The sequence below is a fragment of the Homalodisca vitripennis genome, chromosome 2 (assembly GCF_021130785.1).
Source record: "Homalodisca vitripennis isolate AUS2020 chromosome 2, UT_GWSS_2.1, whole genome shotgun sequence".
In the NCBI taxonomy this organism is placed as follows: domain Eukaryota; kingdom Metazoa; phylum Arthropoda; class Insecta; order Hemiptera; family Cicadellidae; genus Homalodisca; species Homalodisca vitripennis.
The window spans coordinates 220,849,288-220,872,818 of NC_060208.1; the positions used below are offsets into that span (position 1 = coordinate 220,849,288).

Genomic DNA, 23,531 nt, shown 5'->3' on the forward strand with positions numbered 1-23,531 from the left:
CACCATATAGATATGTTAGTACAAAATATTAAAAAAATATGCTTTTGCTTTCAGACAAAATTAGTGAAATTTTTTGATGGAAAAAGAAAATTAAGTTAGCTTACTATGCTTACATTCAATCACTTCTTTCTTTCGGAAATAATTGCTTGGGGAGGGGGCAAGACCATCTTATTCTATATCCCCTCTTTGTTTCTCAAAAACGCATACTAAAAATAGGGTTTAACAAAAGTCAACGTTATTCTACTGACACTCTATTTAGAGAATCTGCTATTCTTACTATTCGCCAACTTTTTTTAAAGACTCTCCCTGACGTACATTTTACCTTAATTTTAACACAATCTTTTCAGAAATTACCCACCATTCATGATACTAGATATGCGCATAATGTTAGGACTGTTACTTTACAGTTACGTAAAGAGTATTCTACAACAAACCCCTTTTATATATCTAACATTCTATATAGAAATATTCGTGTTCATCATAATAGCTGCACTCTTCTTTGAATCACCCTCCTTGCCTGTTTTCAAAAATAGAGTGAAACAATGGCTACTCCAATTAGGTATCACACATGCAGAGTCCATTATATCTGCAGATTACCGAGCGGCCTGACCTGCAACACCCATCCTCAGGCACTTTATAATATTACACCCGACCACTAGACCACTATACTACTAAACCATACTACTACTGAACTCACTACACTACACTACACTACCATCATTTAGAATTAGACCTACACACACCACACTACTACACTATTTATTATAGAACCATGCTGACTTGATCTCCCCTGGGCCAACACAATGATATGACGCTGTTTGCATTATCATAGATAAACTAACACTGAATTACTTTTTTACTAAACGTAACAAGCCAGTTCCTCATATTAAATCGTGTTCTTTTATTTTATTTTAAAATTATTTTTATGTTAAAAATTCTAGCACATTCTATTTATTAAATGCTATTAAAGATATCAAGTTAAGATTCATGTTAAGTTATCGTGGCGGGACGATCAACTGAAGCCTGCGCACAGGCCTGAATGCCCATGCAGGCTTTATTCCTTATTAATTATTTAAGTTACGTATCTTAGCTAGATAACTAGTAAACTATTGTTTTCAAAACAATTCTGTTTAGTTCTTTACTATTGTCATTTGTGATATTTCATGTACAGTTGATGGAATAAACATTCATTCATTCATTCATTTACCAAAAATAATTTTATACCCAGTATTTCCACAGCTTGGAATGTACAACTATAGAGTCTTCAGGAAATACAGAGCCTTTGATGTCAGTGAGAAAGCAAGTAAATAAATAATATTTATTTGTCATATCAACTCTTAGAAGTTATAAACAAAGTCGATAATACAGCCTATTGAGACTAAGTCAAAACGTTCTTGAGACTAAAAAATAAATATACTTCAAGATATAACATTTAAAATAGACTTTAACATGCTCTGATGGTGTCAACTAAACATACTTGACATCGTTACTTTTATTAAAGAAAATCTACATAAAGATCGTTTTTCTTTATGTGATAAGGAAGACTCCTTTGAAATTGTGTGGTAAGAAAGAATTAAAAGAATAAATAGTAATGAAAAGGCATGTCTAACTTAATGATTTTTTACTCATTATTTTTTTTTCTTTACTTCTAATGTAATAAAAGTGGAGTTACATAACTTCTAGTGAGTTCTTATCAAACACTATCAACATGATCTGGGAGTTTGTTGCTATTCGACAGACTCTGTTTACGTTGTTTTGCATTGTGCGAGTAAGAGCTTTATATAAGTGGGAAGAGGTGTCAGGTACAGTAGATTTAATAAATTATGTAGTCTAAATCATTATACAAACTATAGACAAGTTTTATTATTATAGAAGTTGAATAAGCTGCCAAACAATAGTGTAAAAGTCTCATATTCCAATAATTTCCAAAATACTTTAGTTCTCTGTATTTTTCTAACATAAATTTAAAATTAAATAAAGATCAAAACCCCAATCATCACGAGAAAAAGATATTTGACAAAGCTTGCGATGTTATTTTCAGAGCAAGTGAAAATATTTGCAATTAACTTGTCATATAGTTAGATAGTTGAGTTGGATTTGAATTTCAAGAGTTAAAAAGTTAAATATAACTATAATTTATTGTTATGAGTCGAATCAGGTTGCTCCTGCAGAAGAAACTGACACTTCTAAAAAATGTCTTACTTACGTCAACTCCAATACAATTTTGAAAAAGAGGAAAAATAAAAATTATCTTGTTACAAGAGTTACTGTGATTTCCAAATTTAGAAAACAAATTTTTATTTTAGAATTTTGACAATTTTTAAACCAGTATACTGTAGTGTCAGTTAGTACATTGGTCATTAAATAGATAATCAGTAAGTTGATAATCTAAGCATTTTAAAGCTGTTTTGATGTAAAAAGGGAACCTTACTACAACATGAAAATTATTATAAAAAAAAACGTAGTAATTCAAATAAATTTTTATCCCGAAAACTTTATCTAGCATATTTTACCAGAGCTTATAATTTTGTTGCTCCAAGAATTTTCTGTAAACTAGCGAGGGGGCATGGAGGGAGGGAGGGAGAGACAGAGAGACCATCTAAATGGTTTAGATTCACAATTTGGTCCAATCTAAATTGTTTATTTAATTTATGTTTTATTTATAAAGTGTTCTTGATTTTGGAATGTTTTACTTCCGGATCCGGCAGACTGAGCTACGACACGTAATACAAAGCGAACTGATACTTAACAACTGTTAATATTTTCAGCTGAAGTTCATCAAAGAGGCAAAAACATTTGTTTATATTTAAAATTTAGAAAATTATTATTGTAAAGTGCTACATCAGTAGAGTAATGCAGATTACATAAAAGAAGTTGTTGCCTAATTTTTAGATTGCACCAATGATCAATAAAATATCTAATGCAATGAAAATACTATTAGACGCTGTTATAAAAGCAACCTCATTGTACAAAGCCGTGAATGTTTGCACATAAGGTAATTGAATTTCGTTAGATTGAACGCTTTATGATCAAAATTTCTTTTCGTTGATATATTTTCTTGTTTGGAGCATAAGGCAAACTCCACAATAATACTGGACATACCCTAGACAGAAAATTAATTTTAACAGACCAAATTTGATTCTTTATAACCTAATTAGTTTATCGAGATTCATCAATATAAAATTAATTGTATTGAATATCTTATCAACACCTATCAAAAACCACGAAAGATAGAGGCAGGAAATATGGTACATACCTTCATAATGCGACTAGAGGCTCACGAAGGAACGACTATCAATTATCTCAGAAGTGTTTAGAATGTGATAGAAAAAGAATACGTGAACAAAGTGTCCTGTTTTTCAACAGAAAACCGCGGGTAACTGCTAGTAAGGTAATCAAAACTGAAAAATATACTTTTCATTCCTCATTGCAGATCCTCCTATCATACAGCTGAACGATGAGTGGGACAACCCAGCTCTGTACTACACACACTGCCTTCCATATTGGACGTCTGGCATAGTAATACGGTATGTCGAAATTTATGTGAGACAGTGAGGAGCCAACTTCTTAGACCATAATGTTTAAGTTTAGTTTTATTATCAGTGTGAAATCGAAAGATTTTCTTTTTTACTCTTACATTATTGTTCGGTTGAGATTTAACATCCTTAGGCAATTCCGTGATAGTAATATCGATTGCAAATAAAAGGTTCTTATCTGAAGTTCAACCTTGAATTGTAATGCCTTGGATTTAACGGGCGTTGAATGTGAATGCTTTAAAGCTTTCATTTACAAATTCACTTTGTGTGTGCTAAGCGTCCCAAGCATACTATTATAGGAACAATGAGACCTTCAGTCCGCAGTATGAATTGATTTGCCTTGTGGTAAAACGCTTCAGGCGGCGTGTATGTGAGTTCCGATACTGTTACATTAGTTCCAGTGTCTGAACTTGGCCATTCAGCGGTTCGTTGATAGTACAACTCTTTACTATGACAAATCGTCAGCTCTTCAAATGTATTCAAAGTCTGAACCAAAAAATATTTAAAGAAAGTGAATCGTTACTTAGATGTTCTTTCAGAATTTGTTGGAGACAAATACGCCGGTTGGACTTTTGATAATAAATCACTAAAGGTTAATGAGACAGATAGGGATTCAACTTCAATGAGAGAAGGAAAGGCTCATTTCGTAACTTGATTTCAGCGTAGTCATTGGGGAGATTTTAGTGGGAATATCAAAGTATTCATGTGTTACATGTCTTAGTATCCAGGCTACAGATTAAAGCTACGTTATGTGTAGAAAACACAGCTGCTCCACTATGCTTAGAGATCGTGTCTATCACATCGTAGTACACTCAAGTGTGTACCTGATGACACATTGTGACTACCACTTCACCTATTTGTAGGTGTCTCTGATGTCGAAACGATGTAAATTTTTCATTTGTGCTTCTTCGTTGTTGACTTTCTTTGGATCTCTTCAGATGAACATGACCCCAGATTCCAGAAGTCAAGACTGAGACAGCGTCAGATACCAGACGCTGCAATAAAAGGACCTAGAGCTAAACTCAAAATGTAATTGAATCAACCCTTCCTACTATAGCTACGTTATGTGTAGTCATCTATCTATGCACTAGGTACATTACTTGAGGGAGCCTAGAGCAGTGCTGAATCTGTTTAAGAACAGATGCTTCTCGTTCGTAGAATCCTGGGATCCTGACTCTGGCTAGCTCAGGAATCCTTTCATTAACATTACCAAGCCTCTGTCTCTGCAATAGGTACATTACCTGAGGGAGCCTAGAGCAGTGCTGAATCTGTTTAAGAACAGGTGCTTCTCGTTTGAAGAGTCCTGGGATCCTGACTCTGGCCATCCCAGGAATCCTTTCATCAACATTGAAGGAAACTCCAATGCGAGTAAGTATTTTGCCTCCTTTATGAGCTTGTTAGTATATTAATTTGCTTTTACGTTTTTTTTATATTTACTTAAGTTTTATATTAATTAAACAATGTACGCCAAACCATGTGTCGCGTAAGAGGGGTTTTCTAGAATTTGAAGTCATGGGCGTTGTTTCAACGGCATCCTGATAGGATATGAATCATTCATTGTCCGAAATTTACCTTGATGTAACCGCCAACAAAACTAAATGCTTCCCGTAATTAAATCATAAAGACTGCTGTCTCTTCCCACTATTTGAAGGCTCATCCTTGACTGACTCGATGCTTCCTTGTCAGATGAGAGATATCCACTCACAAGGGAAATCTACCCCATCGAAATCCAACATGTCTGTGTAGAGATAAAATTTCATCCATTTGGCAAGCTCATAGCGTTCTCGAGAATTACTTTTCCAGTTTGTTTACTTCCATTTGAAGAAATCATTTTTTCCAGTTCAGTTTTGTAAAAATATTAAACACCCATTACCTGCAATGGCAAACTGATGTCTTTCTCGAAGTACTGCAGTGTTGACCATCCTCATGGCCATACATAATCCGGATTTGTCATGAGTATTTGCGTTATACCAGTGCCAAGGGTGACATCTATGGCGTAGGACTTTGTGCTGGCTAATGATATCTTGCTTTTGATGACGTTTAGGCTCAGCTTCCAGTATGGGTCTAAGATACAATTGGACTCTCATGCATTTTGTAAGTTGAAACTAGGCTACATTAGGACCTACGTGGGTATTGATTTGACAGCATTTCAACAAACAAATGTAAGATAAGTAATTAATTTGAATCCCAATAGTATAGAGCATTTTAAGTAATATACTCGTATGTCAAACTCATGTCACTCCAATTGATACTCATTACAAAAACCGATCGCAGTCCGAGACCACATAGCCAGGGAAGTGGCAGAAGAACTGAAGGGAGAGTTGTTGGTGAACCCTCCAACTTGCTTGGTTCCCCTCAAGTACCTCTATGGGAACACCAGCCACATCCTTCACGGTCCTTACATTTCCCTGGGAATGTATGCCTCTAGCCATGCAGTCAAGGTGCACTGGGGACTCAGACCTGTCATCATGACTGGGTAACTCTCAAAACGTTCTTAGTTATATCATAATAAAGTTAAAGTTTGTTGACGGCTGAGCTAGGTTAATGTCATCAGATTTAAATTGCTGTGAAAAATATGAGTTTTCCAAAATGAGATTCCAAGCAAATTAATGAACACAATCTTTCAATTTCAAAAGGGAAAGGGGCAGACAGAATGTTCTTTTTTTCTCACGGCCTCATAAATTCTCAGGTTGGATGTTTAGTTAATCTATCACACGAAGATTTGCGTAATAAACAGTCTTCAATGAATAAATAACACAACATTGACAAGAGATAAGCTTTAGATTATATTTATTCAGTCTTTGTATCTCCTGAATATACAGCTGTTGTACATACAGACTGTAAAAAAGTCCCGCACGGGCTTTATAATTCCTGAACAATTACAGGTAAAGTGATAAAACTTTGTACATCATTACTGCACCTATAAATCTACTTTTTGAAGTAACTACCATTTTTTTCATGTCTAGGGGATGGCCCGCAAGGAGTCAGAAGAAAATGTTACATTAGAGAGCATAGGTCGAGTACTATATCAAAGTAAAGGTCTCTATTGGAAGAATACAATGCCGAAATTTCGATCTGAAAAGGTCCACTCTTTAAAAATTTACGCTGGTTTAAAGTTTGAAACATTTACAATGTAGGTTCTGTTTTTGGTGGTTTAATATCCTTGTCTTGGCTCAATGTTAAAGTTAAACTTAGCAAATAAATATTAAACTTAAGAAATAGTTTTTAAAGAGGTGGTTATTGATTCTTAACATCCAATGGAAGATGGTCTATACATTTAAAATAATATACATCCTGGGCATTGAATTTTTTCCGAACTTTTTGTCCCATACTCCATTAGATGTGAAGAGTCAATGACTACCTTAAAACAGCATCAGAAATGTTTTGATTACAAAGTGTAGACAATCTAAACCTAAATATTTAGTGACAAAATATTAAATAAAACACTTTATTTAACATCAAAACACTTTAGAGGCGCAAAAACTTCATTTAAAAGTGAAGCATTTATTAGGATTTAGATGAAAAATAGACCAATAAATAATTCAAGATAAATTAAAAATTATGTTTATTTTACTTAAACTAATATAAGCAAATAACACGTTTAATCTTTATTTGCGCATTGGTAGAATTTTTCTACGTAGTTATAGATCAGCTATGGTATATTGGTATTATCCGGGGCCCATTATCTTTTTAACGGTTTCTCGGTATTAAATTTTACTCCTGTGGCGTTAATATGTAAGTACCGAATGAAGAGTTACAGTTTCATAATGCAAATTAAGGCGCCTTTGTAAGTCGGCAACATTGAAGACTGATTTTGCACTTCTTTGCCTCCAGTTACTGGAATGACGTAACGGCAGCAACCCTTGCGGACATTTTCATCAATACGACAATTCCACGGAGCAAGTCCTGCCTGTACGAGTTCCCCAAGGACCTTCTTCGGCCGGATCTAACTGTGTTTATAAACACTCACAACCATGCTCCGGACAGCCGCGAGGAGACTCGGCTCCCAGTCTGGAGGTCCAGGTTGTTAAATAATTTACATAGTTTACTTTTATCGTAAAAGAGAGAAACAGGTTAGGAGTAAGAGGATTGATTGGGTTTCTACACGATATCTTCTTCAGAGGGTGGAACCGAGATACGAACTTTAAAAAAAATGTAATACAACGCTGTTTCCCGGCGTTTTGCACGCTTGTCGTAAGCTTTGCCTGTGCATGTGCACTTCTGGTTCAAGTATTACATTTCCAACGCCGATGTACAGTTGCCACGATCAAGAAACTCTGTGTATGTTTATAGCCATTATAAATGTACATGTACTTTATTATAAAGTGGTCCTACACTCAAGCTTTAAGTTCAACCAGAAATGTATCTCAAAGACAAATAAACATCATAACTTAGCGCCTTCAAATAGTATTCGGCTATTTAATATACGTAACTATCTTGTAATTGCAGTTTATAGTGTGCAGGCGCTTTGGAAACTTATTTTTGCAGCGTCACCTGGTGGAGAGTTACATCAATGACCATAGCATATAAAGCTTCTCCGTGGAAATATACATATACAAAATTTTTTTATAATGATCGGTCAAATTGTTTACGATTATATAAAGGACACACACACGCACTTTTAGATGCATTGCCTTTATCGCTGGATTCACAAGGTTTGAAAGTAAACCGCCTTACGATGTACCTGACTCGTCTTTTTGGTTTTATTTAACGTTAAACGTTACTATAATCTTAACACTAAAATATCAGAAATGTAAGTGGAATTTAAAGTTTTTGTCCGATTGAAAAAATCCATTTAAAATTATTGTATAAGATTGTATAAGCCCCATAATTACTAGTTTTCGCTGGCCAGCACACTGCTTATTCGGTTTTTTGTACTAATTTATTGGGGGCGATGTACAATTTATAATTTTAAAAAGTAATTTTTGCTAATAACTATTCATGTTTCATTTAATAAAATGTTATTATTTATTTCAACAGGAAATGTTATACAATTAAGAAACATTATAGAATTGATTACAGATTCACAGAAAGCTTCCTGAGATTCCGCAAGGTGAAACTGCGAGAAGTGAAGTGGTTCGGAGCTGACAACGTGACTGCAACTATTCTGCACCTCATCCAACATGAACTGGGTGAAAAATTTGATCTCTCAATAAACTGAATTATTATTCTGCATCCAGTGAATTATTATTTCCTTAATAAAATAACATTTATTGTTACAAAATTTATAAAGGGACATCCAGAATCCCTTGGTATTTTTCAATTTTGTAATTTAAAATTAAAAAAAAATAAATGGAATTACAGGTAGTTCATTAAGAATGTTACGTTTAGCTTCAGTTCACCTTCACCTTAGTGCAGCGTCTGAAGTCCAACGCTGTGACAGATTTAACTCCTGGAATCTGTAATCAACATCCATCTGAAGAGATCCAAAACAGTCGGCGACGAAAAAGCTCAAAACGAACTCTCTACACTGTTTCGACATCAGATACACGTGGACTATAAACAAATGTAATGAAGATGAAGTAATGTTCTCATTGTCTCATCAGGTACACAACTGAGTGCACTACGATGTGTCTGAGACGATCTCAAATCACGGTGGAGCAACCGAGTTTTCTACACATAATGTAGAGCAATGGTGGGAAGGGTTGATCCAATAAGTTGATACTTGACATTCTTATTGAATCAACCCTTCTCACTGTAGGTGGTTCATTGTTAAATACTTTAAATTTTGTTTACTTGCTATAATTGATGTAAATGCTGCAAAGTAATTCAGTCTCAGGGATCAAATGATGACGCTGCAACATGTACAGACTTGATTTCTGCATAAGCGCTTCAAACATAAACACAGAATGCAAATCACAATTAAGGCGTCATTACATAACTTATACATATATCAAAATAGTCATTATTAGTCAGTTTTTAAAGCTTAATCTGATAGCCTTGATGTTAATTATGTTTGCTGGTATTGATAAGGCAGACTTGAAACAAACTGTAGTATGGCTGTGTATTGTCACAAGTGTGAGTGCTTACAGAAGGAAAACGGGAAAGAAGATTCAAATTTCTGTGGAAGTTCCTGATGAAGAGACTTTGAGTAATTACTTCTTTTAACCTTCCAAATAATATTAAAAATATTCTATCTACTAATTTTATTTTCACTTAACAGTTACTTTTAATTTAAGTAACTTTCTAATAGTCAATAGTATTTTCATTATGAAATAGTAGTAATCGTGCAGCACTAACCCCAGTATAGGGTATCAAATAAAAAAGCATTTTCTCTTCTTAAAAAAGGAAATGGTTTAAGAATTATACTGTTGCATTTCACGTCAACCTACATACGATTAAAACTATTGAAAACATAACATAAGTCCCAAAAACAGTACTATGCCAGTACAAATGTATTGGTAACTGAAACACATTTGTACTTTTTTTAATAAATGTAAAAACTAATTAAAATCAGCTAAGTTTCGATGTAGTACAATTATTTCCTCAGTCACTTTTTAATGAAATTTTAAATTAATTGCGATGTTTTATTGTGTGTGTTATTACAATGCAGGCTATTATCAAAACGTTTTAGTGTCATTCTAATTCTTGTGAAATGTGATATTTTTGTTTTAAAACGACCGCCATTTGAAAATAGATAATTTTAATTTTACACCTTAAGTTCTGACAAGGATTAAAAGAATGGTGGAAAATCGCCCTTATATCTTCTTAAACAGTTTATAAATTCTGAACTTAAAAAAGCACATTGAAAATAGTTTACTATTTTTGAACGTGATATTTTGTCTCTGGTACAGACGAAAATCACGTTAAGGTAACCAGAGAGTGTGGAAATGATTGGGATTTTGATTATACACAAAATATAAATTAAAATCAATACTTCCTCAAAATGCAAGCACAACGGTTTGCATCACAATTTATTTCAACCTAGTAGCGAATAGTTTTGATTTAAAAAAAATGTGACTTACAGATCCAAATAATTACCTAGTAACCATTCTATGAACAACTTACGTTAACCTCTTTATTGGTATATTACTCATAAACTTAATTTAAGGACATATTGTAAATGAAGTAAATGAACCCTTATCACCCAGTTCACAGCTGTTGCTCTTCTTTTATTTTTCAGGCCTTCCATTAATCAGACATGATGGCTGGGTCGATCCTTGCTTCTACTCAACAATGGATTCAGTTTTGGAAGTTTGGAAGAACAGTAGAGTTAGTACCAATATCAATATTGGTAGTATCATTATTACCAGTATCAATATATTAATTTTCAAGCTATCTGAGTACCTGTTACATTATTGTAACTCTTTGTTTGAAATTTGTTTTTGACAATAGAAGGATAGTGAAGGAAACAGGATTTTTCCGGACGTTTGCCATCGTTCAGTGATACAAAAGAATCATTAACACTACGTTTCAAGATCTGCAATCTCTTCTTCAGGTAAATAAATAACCTAACACATAATTACAAACTAAGTCAAAATAAGCAAATCATAAAAGAGCGTTGTGACACGCGTAAGCCAGGAATCACAACCGCCATGTTTGTGTCAACTTCACTAACTCTAAAACATACACTTAACAACAAACTAAACACAACACTAATTATTAAAACTGAACTACAGAATACCAGTTACGATTCTGCATTCGCCGACCAACCACCTACGACCAGAACGCTCTGGTATGATTAGTTATTTTAACCAAGTTTGTAATTATGTGTTGGTTAGTTATTTACCTGAAGAAGAGATCAGATTGCAGATCTCGAAACGTAGTGTTACTGATTTTTTTGCATCACTGAACGATGGCAAATGTCCGAAATTCCAGTTTCCTTCACATTATCGTAAGTTTATATGCGCTATCAGTTACCAGCGGCTTTGCACGCAATTTTCAACTAAAACAGGGACACCATAGGCATATTCCTTCTATATGCCTTTTAATATCCCTTTTATAAAAACTCCTTATAGTAGTTGAAATATATTCCAACTTCCTGACCCAGTTTATATTTACGTTTAGAGTTTTGAGGCTCTTAAGCCGGATAGGAAACAGTTTTTGTAAGGGTCTGTAAAATAACACAACTTTCTCTTCAATATTCCATGTTATACCTGTATGGTTGAATATCTGAACGATTTCAACTGTTACAACTATTAGGTTAGTATATGAGCAATCCTAAAGCTTAAGTCCCTTGATTTACAATTAAGTCTCTCATAATATAATAAATGATGACGTACTATGTAGTTTTGAAACGTAAGTAAGCATATCTTAGGTACATATTATTTCTGCTTAAATTTTAAGTGTTCATGGTTAAGAACTTCAGATGTTAAACGAAATACCGAATAGTTTTTATTGTAGGCTTTGTCCATGTATGAGCATGTATGAATCAGGTATGACACCTCCTTTTATATATTAGAAGATATATATTCATTTATAATTTTATCTGTATTATATATACAGAGTATAAATTAAGTCCCTGATACATATGGAACTTAACGGATTGAGATATCGATGTACAATCTTCACCATACATTTTTTTGCACTTTTTGAAAGATAAAAATATCCCTCACCCCTCTACAAAAAGAGAGTAGAGGGGTAACCTTAAATTTTTAAAATGGCAACCCCTCTATTTTGACATGTAATTTAAAAGGCAGATTCAAAAGAAACACAATGACACGAACAAAACATCTTTACGACGATCTTAGCAAAAGTTATGGGCAAAGGCCCTTTTACATATAAGTGGATGTAAATTAAGTCCTAGTACGCCTGGATATATACGAGTATTCTAAACTGTTTGAGATATCAATTTGCAATCTTCACTACATTTATTATTATTATTTTTTTTTTTTTTTGGAGGGTAAAACACTCACTCTTCTTTTCAAAGGGGGGTAGAAGGGGGTACCGCACCCCCAATTAAATTTTCAAATTGCAACCCCTATCGTGTGACATGTCATGTTAAAAGTCTATTCAATAGAAACACAATAACTTGAACAAAACGTCACTACGACAATCCTAGCAAAAGTGATGAGTAAATAATCCCTTACATTGTAATTCCACCTAGAAATAGAAACCTCTTACCAAAACTATACACACCAGAATCATTAGATACTACGTAAAGGGATAAGCTGGGTACCGCAAAGTCTTACTAAAAGATATCACGCATGTGCATGTGTGTGTTGATATGCGCAAGACATTGGCATTGTCTTGTCCCTACAGATTATTATTTTTTGCGTCATATGCAAACTTTAGCTACAAACGTCATAGAAGTGTTTCTTAGAGTCATCATGTTTCTATTGAATAGACCTTTAAAATTACAAGTCACAAGATAGCGGTTGCGACTTGAAAATTTAAAGTTACCCCCTTTGAAAAGTGGGGTGAAATTTTGTACCCTCCAAAAACTCCAAAATAGTAATTTATATATATATTATAATAAATAAATAAATATATATATATATATATATATATATTTATATTTATATTATAATAAGTAGACTATGGTTGGTTGTTCATTGATATCTCAATCCGTTTGGGAATATATATTCAGGCGTATCAGGACTTATTCATACCCTGTATATATGAAAGAATTTTTTTTTAAATTAGAAAAAAAATAAACGGGATAAGATAAATTGAATTTATTGCGCACTTATATTTTTTACTGGACTTTGAATTGTACGATTGCTATGCCTCATAATAAATTAAAGAAACTTTATTTCAGGCTCAATACAAGAAAGGATCAAATTCTTTGATGAGCCTCTTCATCAACAAATGCTTTTCTTCTCCAACTTCTTGGGATGACAGAGATGCTGACAAGAACAGAAAACCGTTCATAAACATTGAGAGTGATTCATATCAAAGTAACTATCTAAGCTTAATTATGCTGTAGGCTACGCTTTAAAGTTTTATTACTGAAACTAAAGTTTGCATCTATGCTTTAAATTGATATAACTAATCTAAGATCATTATTGTTGAAGAATCATTATATCATTTCTGAGGGATCGCAGCCAGGTAGTAGAGATAGTTCAAAACAGTGCTGGTTCTGTCCATAAATATCTATCTCCTGCCCGCTATTTGGAGGCAGGCGTACCCCAAGGGTCAGTTTTAGGTCCAATATTATTTTTAATTTTTATAAACGACTTACACAAGCAGTTAAATTTATGTGACAAATTAATTCTCTTTGCTGATGACACCACTAGTTTGATTAAATCTGACAATAAAACTGAACTATCTCAAAAATTATATGATAACATTAGTTTGATTTTTAACTGGCTTAAAGCTAACAAACTATCCTTAAATATTTCCAAAACATCCATACTTAATTTTCACTTTATTAGAAACTTTAGAGAACAACTTGAAATAACTTTTTACCAAAGTAAACTTACTTTTACAAAAAATTGTAAATTTCTTGGTGTTACTTTAGATGACAATCTTAGATGGGAAAATCACATCAGTCAGTTAAATGGGAAATTAAATTCAGCATGTTATGCTATTCGTAAAATTAGAGACTTGACTGACTTAAGAACAGCAAAAACTATTTATTTTGGCTATTTCGAATCTGTGTTGAGATATGGAATTGTTTCCTGGGGAAGTTCACCATTTATTGAACAGGTTTTCAAAACTCAAAAGAGAGCAATCCGAATTCTAGGAAATTTGAAATTTAATCAATCATGTAGAGGACATTTTTTTAATCTTCAAATTTTAACAGTAAGAAGTATTTACATAATGGAAGTTTTAACTCAAACATATAAAAGAATACAGTCCAATCCCTTTATCTCCCATCATAACTACACAACACGTAATAGTTATTCTCTACCTGTTCCTATACACAGAACAACCCATTTTAAAACATCTTTCTCTTACAATAGTCAGCATTTTTTTAACAAATTACCTTTAGCATGGAGAGAGATTCCTACATTAAAGGCTTTCAAAAAAAACTATTAAAGAATACATGCTTCAAACTGAAATTTATACTTTTGACGATTTTCGTCCGAATTCACCAGAAAATAATTAAGATGTGAAATATCATACCACCTAGTATTAGCTATACGTTACTTGTGTTGTAGTTAGTATTTTTTTTAAATTGTTATTTAGTATTTAGTGTTATTATTTCTTGACGAGCCTTATAACAATGTAATGTTCTATTGGGCTAATAAATCATTTCATTTCATTTCATATTCTTCAATTGTGATTTTTTGCGCATCACGTTTGTAGCGGTCATAATTCTATCTATGGTGAGCACTATGATCATTAAAGACTTTTATATGTTTTTTATTCCTTTTAATCGTGATTTAGAACTAAAAATTCCGTTAGCTCTTATTTTTTAGTTTCTGCGAACTTACCAAAGTACTGAGCCTATTTATTTGAATGCCGAGTTTTTCGAGTCGGTATCACGAAATTCTTTGATATAGACGGAACAAACGCTTGCACCACAACTTCGATTATAATTATATCCATCCTAAAATACGGTACATTAAAATACTTAAACAATTTAAATAAGCAAGAAGCAATAAAGCAATAAATTTTACGTGATAAAGGTCATGGATCATTTATAATTTATAATATTGAAGAAATAGCAAAACAATAATAACTAAGACAGAAAAGGAATTGTTATACAATTAATATTTCTTCTATCTAGCTTTGACAGCTGCAAACTCAGCAATAACTTCATCGAAATTTATATTTTGTATTGCCTCGTGTTCGATGGCTAATATACCAAGATTACTAAGCCGCGATTGGGTCATTATTGTCCGCAAATAGTAATGTTTTTTATTAATTTTAATTTACTGAAGCTCCTCTCACATGAAGCTACGGACACTCAAACGGTCATGAACAATGTCATTGCAATCATAAGATTTGGAAGAGATTCTGTAAAATCCCATTCTACAATAAACTATAAAACATCTAGAGACACCCAACCAGTGACCGTAATATTAGCGGCTTTTAAGTGTCTTCGCAGTCTTGGTATCTCCAAAAGTAATTCGGTCACGCCAACCAAACACAAGACACTTCACGAAACAAATGAGAAATGTTGCAACTGAAACGTCAAAGATCGCGAGTATGGGACGGGGAATCCCCCACGACAGCGTAGAGCTGAGCTAATGCTAGTGGAGGAATCCCCGAAAAGAAATTTTTGTGCTAGTGATTTTTTTGTACATTGTTCTTAAAGTTGAGAGACCGGGTGGGTGTCACCCCAAAAAAGGTGACACCCGGTGCGGCCCGCCCCCCACTCAGTCTAAGCATTACATAAGTATGTATATTCCTAATCAGTATTGTATACCTCATCAATGAGAAATGGATGCGATGTCACCTCAACGTTTTTATCATAAAAATTGCATTTAGTATCTTATGTATGGCTTTGTGATCCAAATAAATAAAATGGTTTACTTGTTGCCTCGATGTTGCTATAACAAGTGTTGTTACTTTTGTTATACTTTTACTCTATAAATGTAAACCAATTGAAATTTGAGTTAAAATAATCAAATATACGGTCATGGTGTCATAATACAATGTTTACAATAACAGTTTAATACAAATGTATTAAACTGCCTCTTTGAATTCACATTACACTATTTTTGAGACCAAGATGGGGATTTTTGCTACGTTAAAGACCAGTGGGGCATAGTCCGGAAGGATTTACGAAATATGAATAGGCCTATGTTCATCCATGTAACTCTAGGAACGTCCATGTAAAGTTTCAATACAATCAGTAGAATAGCCCGTAAACAAAACAAACAAACAAAGGTTCATGTTTGGTTTGCTTCTTGTTGTTCAAGGTACTTTTTTATGTTTTGTTTGTTGTATATTTGATATTATTTATCTTTACTTTGTTATTATTGCTGTCATTTTGCAATTTCTATCGATGTTTTTTTTCTCCAGTCTCTATTATTATTGTGACTCTTAAAGTCTATTTAGTTGTTAAACTTTCATAGTATATTGTTGTTATTTATATAAAGTTTTAACTGTTATTTTCTTTAAATTTTATCTAGTTATTCTTAACAACATAATTTATTTATTTTATTCTGTTTGTTATTGTTATGTTTATGTTTAGCTAAATCCCCCATTATTATTTTTTCAAGGAACAATCTGTAGCCACTTTGCTTTGTTGATTTTCAATCATATCTGATTTTTGACATCATTATTACTATTATCTTGTATAAAAGCCCATTGTTAATTTGGGATATACCTTCGATTGTAATATTTCTTGTTTCTTTTTTCTGCTATTTATTGTATTTCTGCACTTTTTGATTCCATAATTTACAATGTTGTAATTATTTTTGCTTGCAAGCAATTGCTTTCTTAAAACACTGTATTTTGTTTATAAAAGTGGTGTATGCCGTTGGTATGAACAAAATTAATAAATAAATGAAAAAGCACTTTTGCATTTATAATATTATTAGGATTAGGATAATAATGTAATAAACAAACTATTTTAATTAAGAAGGGTACTTTGGGATTATACCGACCACACCCAGACATGAATCGTTATTTGACATTTTGCTTCTACTGATTACTAGATTAGCGTAGAACAATATTTCGTCAATATAAAACAGGAATTGTCTTATCGCAAACCCCTCCCATCCTCAAACAGAGGTCAAAGTCGAGCGGTCTAGTAGATAACGTGATTGCAGAGTCTCGCCGCCCTTTCAACTGGTGCGTCGCTTTGTTGTACTTCCGTGTTTTACACCTACATTTCTCCAAACACAAGATTCAACAAAAACAAACATTACCAAACAAAAACTAAACTCTTTATTGAAAAAAACACACAAAACTTGTTTTTATTCTTGATCAAACTCCACCACCCAAAATGCGAAGGTGCTGCCGAAGCCCGCGCTGATGTCAACGAAAGAAAAACATCCCTCGAGATAGTACCTATCAGTAAAATATCAAATTCTAGAAGGGCTGATCAGAAATATAAGTTGAATTGTAATGGAAAGGCAATTATGTACCGTGCAAAAAACTTAAATAATCATGTGATGCCGCGCGGCCTGCCGTAATCGGGATTCTCGAGAAAGATAAGATAACAGCGACAACAATACCGATCACAATACCTGGAAATGCTTGTTGATGATAGAATGTTGGTTCTGTTACTCAACTACATCGTTTTATAACGTTCTAAGTTAACTGAAAAAAGTTTAAGCGTTGGGGGCATATAACGGAATCAGACACCATTAACAATTGATAATCGTTGTATGTTTGTAATTTTGTAATTATAGAGTTGTTTTTTCGTTCTATCATGTTTGTTTCTATAAATTTATATTTTTGTGTTCTTCATACTGGTGTGGTCGATATAATCCCAAAGTACCATAAGAAGTAATGCATTAGGTGACAACACCAAGTAGTGAAATCTAACGTATTTTATTTGTATAGTTTTTGCTTGCCCAGTAGACGATTAAGATCACTAATTATTCCAGTCAGAGATGAGGTTGCTAGCGCAGTGAGCAAGGCACTGAAGGGCCAACTCCTGACAAACCCTCCTAGATGTCTCCGACCTGTCTGGTACATCTATGGAGACAGGAGACACGGACTGCACCGACCCTACATGGCTCTCGGAATGTACGGCTCATCACACGCTGTTAAGGTCTCCTGGGTGCGCAAGCCTGTCGTAATGACTGGGTGAGAATATAATGTATCTAAATTACTGGAACTGTTCAAACATCTACTCGAAACTGATAAACATATTGAGAAGACGGAATTCAAGAAAATTGGGACTTGCCTAGTCGTAACGTAGCTATGGTAAGAAGGGTTGATTCAATTGAATTTTGAATTAAATTCGGCTATTTATAAAAATTAAATTAATGTCAATAAAAGTCATTTGACAGGTATTTGGTCTTAAGATCCCATGTTACTTTGATTATTTAAACGTATATGTAATAGAAACGGCCAAATACAAATTAATTGAATCATACAAAGTAAGGGCTGCTTTGTGGTGTAGTGGTAGCACACTCACCCGGCAAGTGAGAGATACGGGTTATTTCAAGTCCCGGCGGAGCAAGTACTTTTTGTGATTAAATATTTATTGAAATTAAATTCGGCTATTGCCATTTATACAAATTTAATGCAAATAAAAGTCGTTTGACAGGTATTTGGTCTTCTGATCATATGTTAGTTTGCTTATTTAAACGCATATGTGACAGATACGGCCCAATACAAAATAATTGAAATCGGAAAAATTAAGCGCTCTGTGGTGTAATGGTAGCACTTTCACCCGGCAAGTGAGAGATCCGGGTTCGACTCCCGGCGGAGCAAGTACTTTTTGTGATTCAATGTTTATTATAATATTATTTATATTATTATATTTATATATATATATACATAGTGTAAAAATCTCGCACAGGTTTGATAATTACCGAACAATGACAGGTAAAGCAATAAAACTTGGTAAATCATTACTGCACCTATAAATCTTTTTTTAAGTAACTGCTATGTTTTGTCATATCGTACTACATCAAATTAAAGGATTTTATTGGTAGAGTAAGATGCCACAAATACAACCTGAAAAGGTTCACTCTTAAAAAAATTACACTTGTTTAAAGTTTGAAACATTTACAATGTAGGTCCTGTTCTAGGTGGTTTAATATTCTTGTCTCAGATTTAACCTTGGAAATGAAATGTTTGTGAATACATACCGTTAACTATAACAACTACTGATGAACCGTTCAGGTACTGGTACGACTTGGTTGCGGCTACAATCACAGGGTTGTTTCCTCGAGATGCTGTTCCACCTCCTAACTCCACAGTTTATCGGTTCCCGCAGGACTTGATCCTGCCTGACCTCACAGTGTTCGTCACCTCTCACCACCTGCCTGCCCAGAGTGGGGAAGATAAAAGCCTAGAGGAAAATAGGCCTCTTGACTGGAAGTCTAGGTACTTTTAGTTGTATATCTATTTGTCAAATTTATCTCTGCATTTCAAATTATGATTTTATTTAAATCGTAGTACTTTACTCAGGATTGCTGTATCATTTTGCTATTGACCACTAAGATAAATGACGAAACCTTTCTTACTCAAGGAGCATAGCCAAAAACAGAAAACTAAAAATAGATTTAAGATGTGTGTCAAAACCTGATACCTCAACTGCGCATTAATATTGTTAATCATGCTTTTGGGCATATTTTCATCATTTTTTTACTAACTTCATGACCCGTAACCTTTTATGTAAGCATAGTAATTTACAAACAGATCATCAGCATACATTTTTACAACTAAAATAATGTTCACTGTTTCGTGAAATAATTGTGCTGTAACCCGCATGTTATTATTTATTTTAAGTCTAATACACTAACTCAATGTTTTTGTTTCAGATATACAAGTACTTTTCTCAACTTTCCAAATGCTGATATTCACGAAGTAAAGTATAACGGTTTAGAAAATGTGACACAAACCACCATCCAGCTCGTGCAGAGTCAACTTGGTCAACGATTTAAACTGGAAATACAATCATTGTAAAAGCCTGGCTTATGGAGAAACTGGTTTAACACGTTCACTACCTCAGCTTTCAGTAGCAGACTATTACAAGCCTTTTCCACAATTGCAGATTTGAATCAGGAAACGTGTCTGCTGATTTTATCCAAGTGCCATCGTTCTATGTAGGAAAATGTATAGATGGTTAGAAGATAATATAAAGATTATACTGTTGCTGTGAATACTGCATATGACGTCTGCAAATCTGGATTCAACATGAAGAACACGTGAAAACTTTAGCGTTTTCTCAATCTAAAGAACTAAATTTCCTATCTACAACGAATAGGATGTACTAACCACAAGATAGAAGTAATTTGTCTTGTCTTTCTTTAATGCAAGTTTCAGAAGACACACAAACAAACACAAGTGGCCTAGCAAAACATTGGACTAGACCTTGGTCTTATGTTACTGAACATGAATTGTGCTCTGTTGATTTGAGCGAAACAACCAATGAGTAGAGTGTGAACCGAAATGCCACCAAAACGAAAACAAAAAACATTGGCCTAAGTCTGACACCTAGCATCACCTCTTACATATTTAAAAATATTTGATGATTCTTTGTGATCCCTTGATTTATCATGGGTTTAACTAATTTGGAGGCACAAGAAAAAAATAATTCCCATGGCAAAACATTGACTAGACTGTGGTTTTATTATACAAACTATAAGATTTGTGTGAAGCAGCCAAAGAGGAGACTCAAACTAAAATGGGGGTCCAAGGGGTCTGGTCTCCCCCAAATTTTCAATTTTTAAATTACTTTTTTAGTAAACCATTATTATTATTTAAATAATTCAGTATTACTGACATGTACTGCTGAAAGATCGTTCTCAACACAGAACCGGATCAAGAACTTTTTAAGGAACAAAATGGGGCCTTGCTCTCTGTCCACTACAGGAAAATATCAGTTGTCTGAACCCAAAATGTTTTCATGGCTACGTTCTTATCTGTTACAGCAAAATTATTGCCCTACTCCTGACAACATGAGTAATCCAGCATTGTATGTCCTTTATAGACTCAGAAACTATTTGACCGATCATTATGAAACTTTGTATGTATATGTATTTTTTCACGTAGAATGTTTATATGCTATGCCCATTGATGTAACTTACGACCAGGCGGCACTGCAAAATATAAAAGTTTAAAAAGCGCCTGCACATTATAAACTGCAATTACGAGACAGTTACGTGTATTAAATAGCTAAACACTATTTGAAGGCACTAAGTATCGATGTATATTTCTGGTTGAGCTGTTATATAATAATAAAGTACACTTTATAATAAAGTACATGTACGTGTACAATGTACAAATGTATACATAAAATTTCTTTATCGTTGCAACAAGACAAACTTTACATCGGCATTGAAAATATAATTCACTTGAACCAGAAGTGCTCATAAATGAGCAAAGCTTAAGAAAAGCATGTGAAGCTGCGGGGAACATCAAGTTTGTAATATTTTTATGAAAGTTAATATCGAGAATAAAAAACAAACACACTTATTTCCCCGAACACAACATTGACCTTCACCTTGGTATTGCTTTACTGCACACGATTTGTACTCTTGATTCGTGCAAATTAACAAATGATTATAAACTTGAACTAAAATATCTTATACAAAATTATTGGCCTAAGTTTGATAGTTGGCGATGACACAAATCATCGTCATTTGTTTACATACAAATCACTAATTTAAGTTTGTAGCCATTTAATTTAATGAGGGCTTACGCAATGTGGAGGAGACACAAGAACGCAACTAACCTTAAAAATTGTGATCAATCTTTCTTTAACTTTCCAAACATGATTTGTGTGAATCTTTAAAAGACTGATAGGTCTAATAATGCCCATTCAGATGTGAGAAAAGGGCGATGAGCTTATTTTTGATTGTCAGAAGCCTTTTTGGTTGAATTAAGATGGTACTCCTCAGGGTCATCTAAATGCCTCAAGATCTATTTTATAAATAGTGTGAATAATTCAAACAAAGAAAAAAGCTGTAGTTAATAGAAAATGACAGCTAGCATTATATACATTATGTTGATTTCTGATTGGATGACTCTATGCAGTCAATCACAGTATTGCTACTCCCTTTTCACTTGCCTGTGAAAGTGTATTATTATGTGCTTGTGCTTGTAGCAGCACTATAACATACATGACATTTAGGCTTATTGAAGAGAATCATCCGTGACTACAGATACGTTTAAAATACTGATAGGTCTAGCATGTAAATTTACAGGTGAGTAAAAAGGGAAGAGCAATACTACGATTGGCTGGAGCTCAAGCAAACTTTGACCAGTATGACTACCGTAGTGCTGCTAGAATTATTCACACATCTTTTCAAAACATTCTTTTAGGCATTTAGGCCACGCTGAGAAGGACTATCTTCAGTAACAGATGTTAAACCACTGACAGGACTAGTAAAGTGGAACCACAGGTGAGTGAAGAGAGAACAGCAAAATCAATTTTCTGGAATTCAAACAATTTGTGAATAGTGTGACTTTGTGGTGCTGCTTGTTTTTTTTATAATCTAAAATGATTTTCTTTTGTAGAATTAATAACACCACTTCTAAATAAAAACAAGATATTTTGAAACATTTCAGCCTCCTTGAGGGGACTCATCTTTATTCTATAGATGTTCAATAAGACTAACAGGGCTAATAATTCACATTCACAGGTGAGAGAAGTGGGAGGAGCAATTTTGTCATTGGTAATTTGAGTCATTGACAAGTTGTGCTATTTTTTTACACAACGAGCCATGATGATCTAAGTGTCTCTGATGTCTAAAAACAATGTAAATTGTTGTTTTGAGATTCTTTGTCATCGACTTTTTTAGATCTTTTCAGGCGAACATGGTTCCAGATTCCGGGAGTCGTCTGTAACGGCATCAGATTCCAGATGCTGCTTTAGGAGGAAGGTGAACTGCGTATGTTTCTTGACCACGGCCTCTTTGATTACTTCTCCTTGAACCAACTGAGTACCACAACAAGTCTTCGATGGAAATTGGATCTGTTGTGTGGTTTAGAGTGGATCGAATAGCTTCTGATCATACACTACCTTCAATTAGTGGGAACACTATTTTCAAGCTCTAATTAAAGTACGAGCACTTGTCGTAGTTAGCATTCTCAATAAACTTGCACTAACAAATATACTGACATTGTCATCCGACTAAAAATACTAATAAATATGTTAAAGAAATAATGTATTACACTTGACAACCATCATATATATATATATATATATATATAAATGAATGTTTGTGTGTTTGTCCTTTATGGAATCGTAAACTATATGACCGATCATTACGAAAATTTGTATGTATATGTATTTTTCCACAAAGAAGTTTTCTATGCTATGTCTATTGATGTAACTCCCCTCCAGGTGGTGTTGCCAAAGATAATAGTTTTCAAAGCGTCTGCACATTATAAACTGCAATTACGAGACAGTTACGAATATTTTATAGCCAAACACTATTTGAAGGCGCTAAGTTATGATGTATATTTGTGTTGAAGATAAATTTCTGGTTGAACTTAAAGCTTGAGTGTTAGACCACTTTATAATAA

At 33.7% G+C, this 23,531-nt stretch overlaps 2 protein-coding genes across 3 annotated transcripts; both read left to right on the plus strand.

Moving 5' to 3' along the window:
- Window positions 1-1,633: 1,633 nt before the first annotated feature.
- LOC124355423 lies at window positions 1,634-8,711 on the plus strand. Of its 2 annotated transcripts, XM_046806563.1 has the most exons (6): window positions 1,634-1,802; window positions 3,434-3,527; window positions 4,769-4,904; window positions 5,811-6,012; window positions 7,371-7,559; window positions 8,559-8,711. In XM_046806563.1, the coding sequence occupies exons 4-6, from the start codon at window positions 5,951-5,953 to the stop codon at window positions 8,695-8,697; spliced, it is 390 nt and encodes a 129-aa protein (XP_046662519.1). In that variant the 5' UTR covers window positions 1,634-1,802; window positions 3,434-3,527; window positions 4,769-4,904; window positions 5,811-5,950; the 3' UTR covers window positions 8,698-8,711. The 2 variants fall into 2 exon arrangements, with proteins under 2 accessions (XP_046662519.1, XP_046662520.1); XM_046806564.1 differs by lacking the exon at window positions 3,434-3,527.
- Window positions 8,712-9,466: 755 nt separating this feature from the next.
- Window positions 9,467-21,089, plus strand: LOC124355424 (UMP-CMP kinase 2, mitochondrial-like). The gene is made up of 6 exons (XM_046806565.1): window positions 9,467-9,627; window positions 10,660-10,748; window positions 13,237-13,375; window positions 17,930-18,131; window positions 19,179-19,382; window positions 19,820-21,089. The coding sequence occupies exons 1-6, from the start codon at window positions 9,480-9,482 to the stop codon at window positions 19,962-19,964; spliced, it is 927 nt and encodes a 308-aa protein (XP_046662521.1). The 5' UTR covers window positions 9,467-9,479; the 3' UTR covers window positions 19,965-21,089.
- Window positions 21,090-23,531: the final 2,442 nt, after the last annotated feature.

Coding starts and splice junctions, on each gene's coding strand:
- LOC124355423 (XM_046806563.1), top strand. CDS start 5,951: ATGTATGCCTCTAGCCATGCAGTCAAGGTGCACTGGGGACTCAGACCT. Junction 6,013..7,370: donor AGACCTGTCATCATGACTGG/GTAACTCTCAAA, acceptor CTTTGCCTCCAG/TTACTGGAATGACGTAACGG. Junction 7,560..8,558: donor CTCCCAGTCTGGAGGTCCAG/GTTGTTAAATAA, acceptor AATTGATTACAG/ATTCACAGAAAGCTTCCTGA.
- LOC124355424 (XM_046806565.1), top strand. CDS start 9,480: ATGTTAATTATGTTTGCTGGTATTGATAAGGCAGACTTGAAACAAACT. Junction 10,749..13,236: donor AAGTTTGGAAGAACAGTAGA/GTTAGTACCAAT, acceptor ACTTTATTTCAG/GCTCAATACAAGAAAGGATC. Junction 19,383..19,819: donor CCTCTTGACTGGAAGTCTAG/GTACTTTTAGTT, acceptor TTTTTGTTTCAG/ATATACAAGTACTTTTCTCA.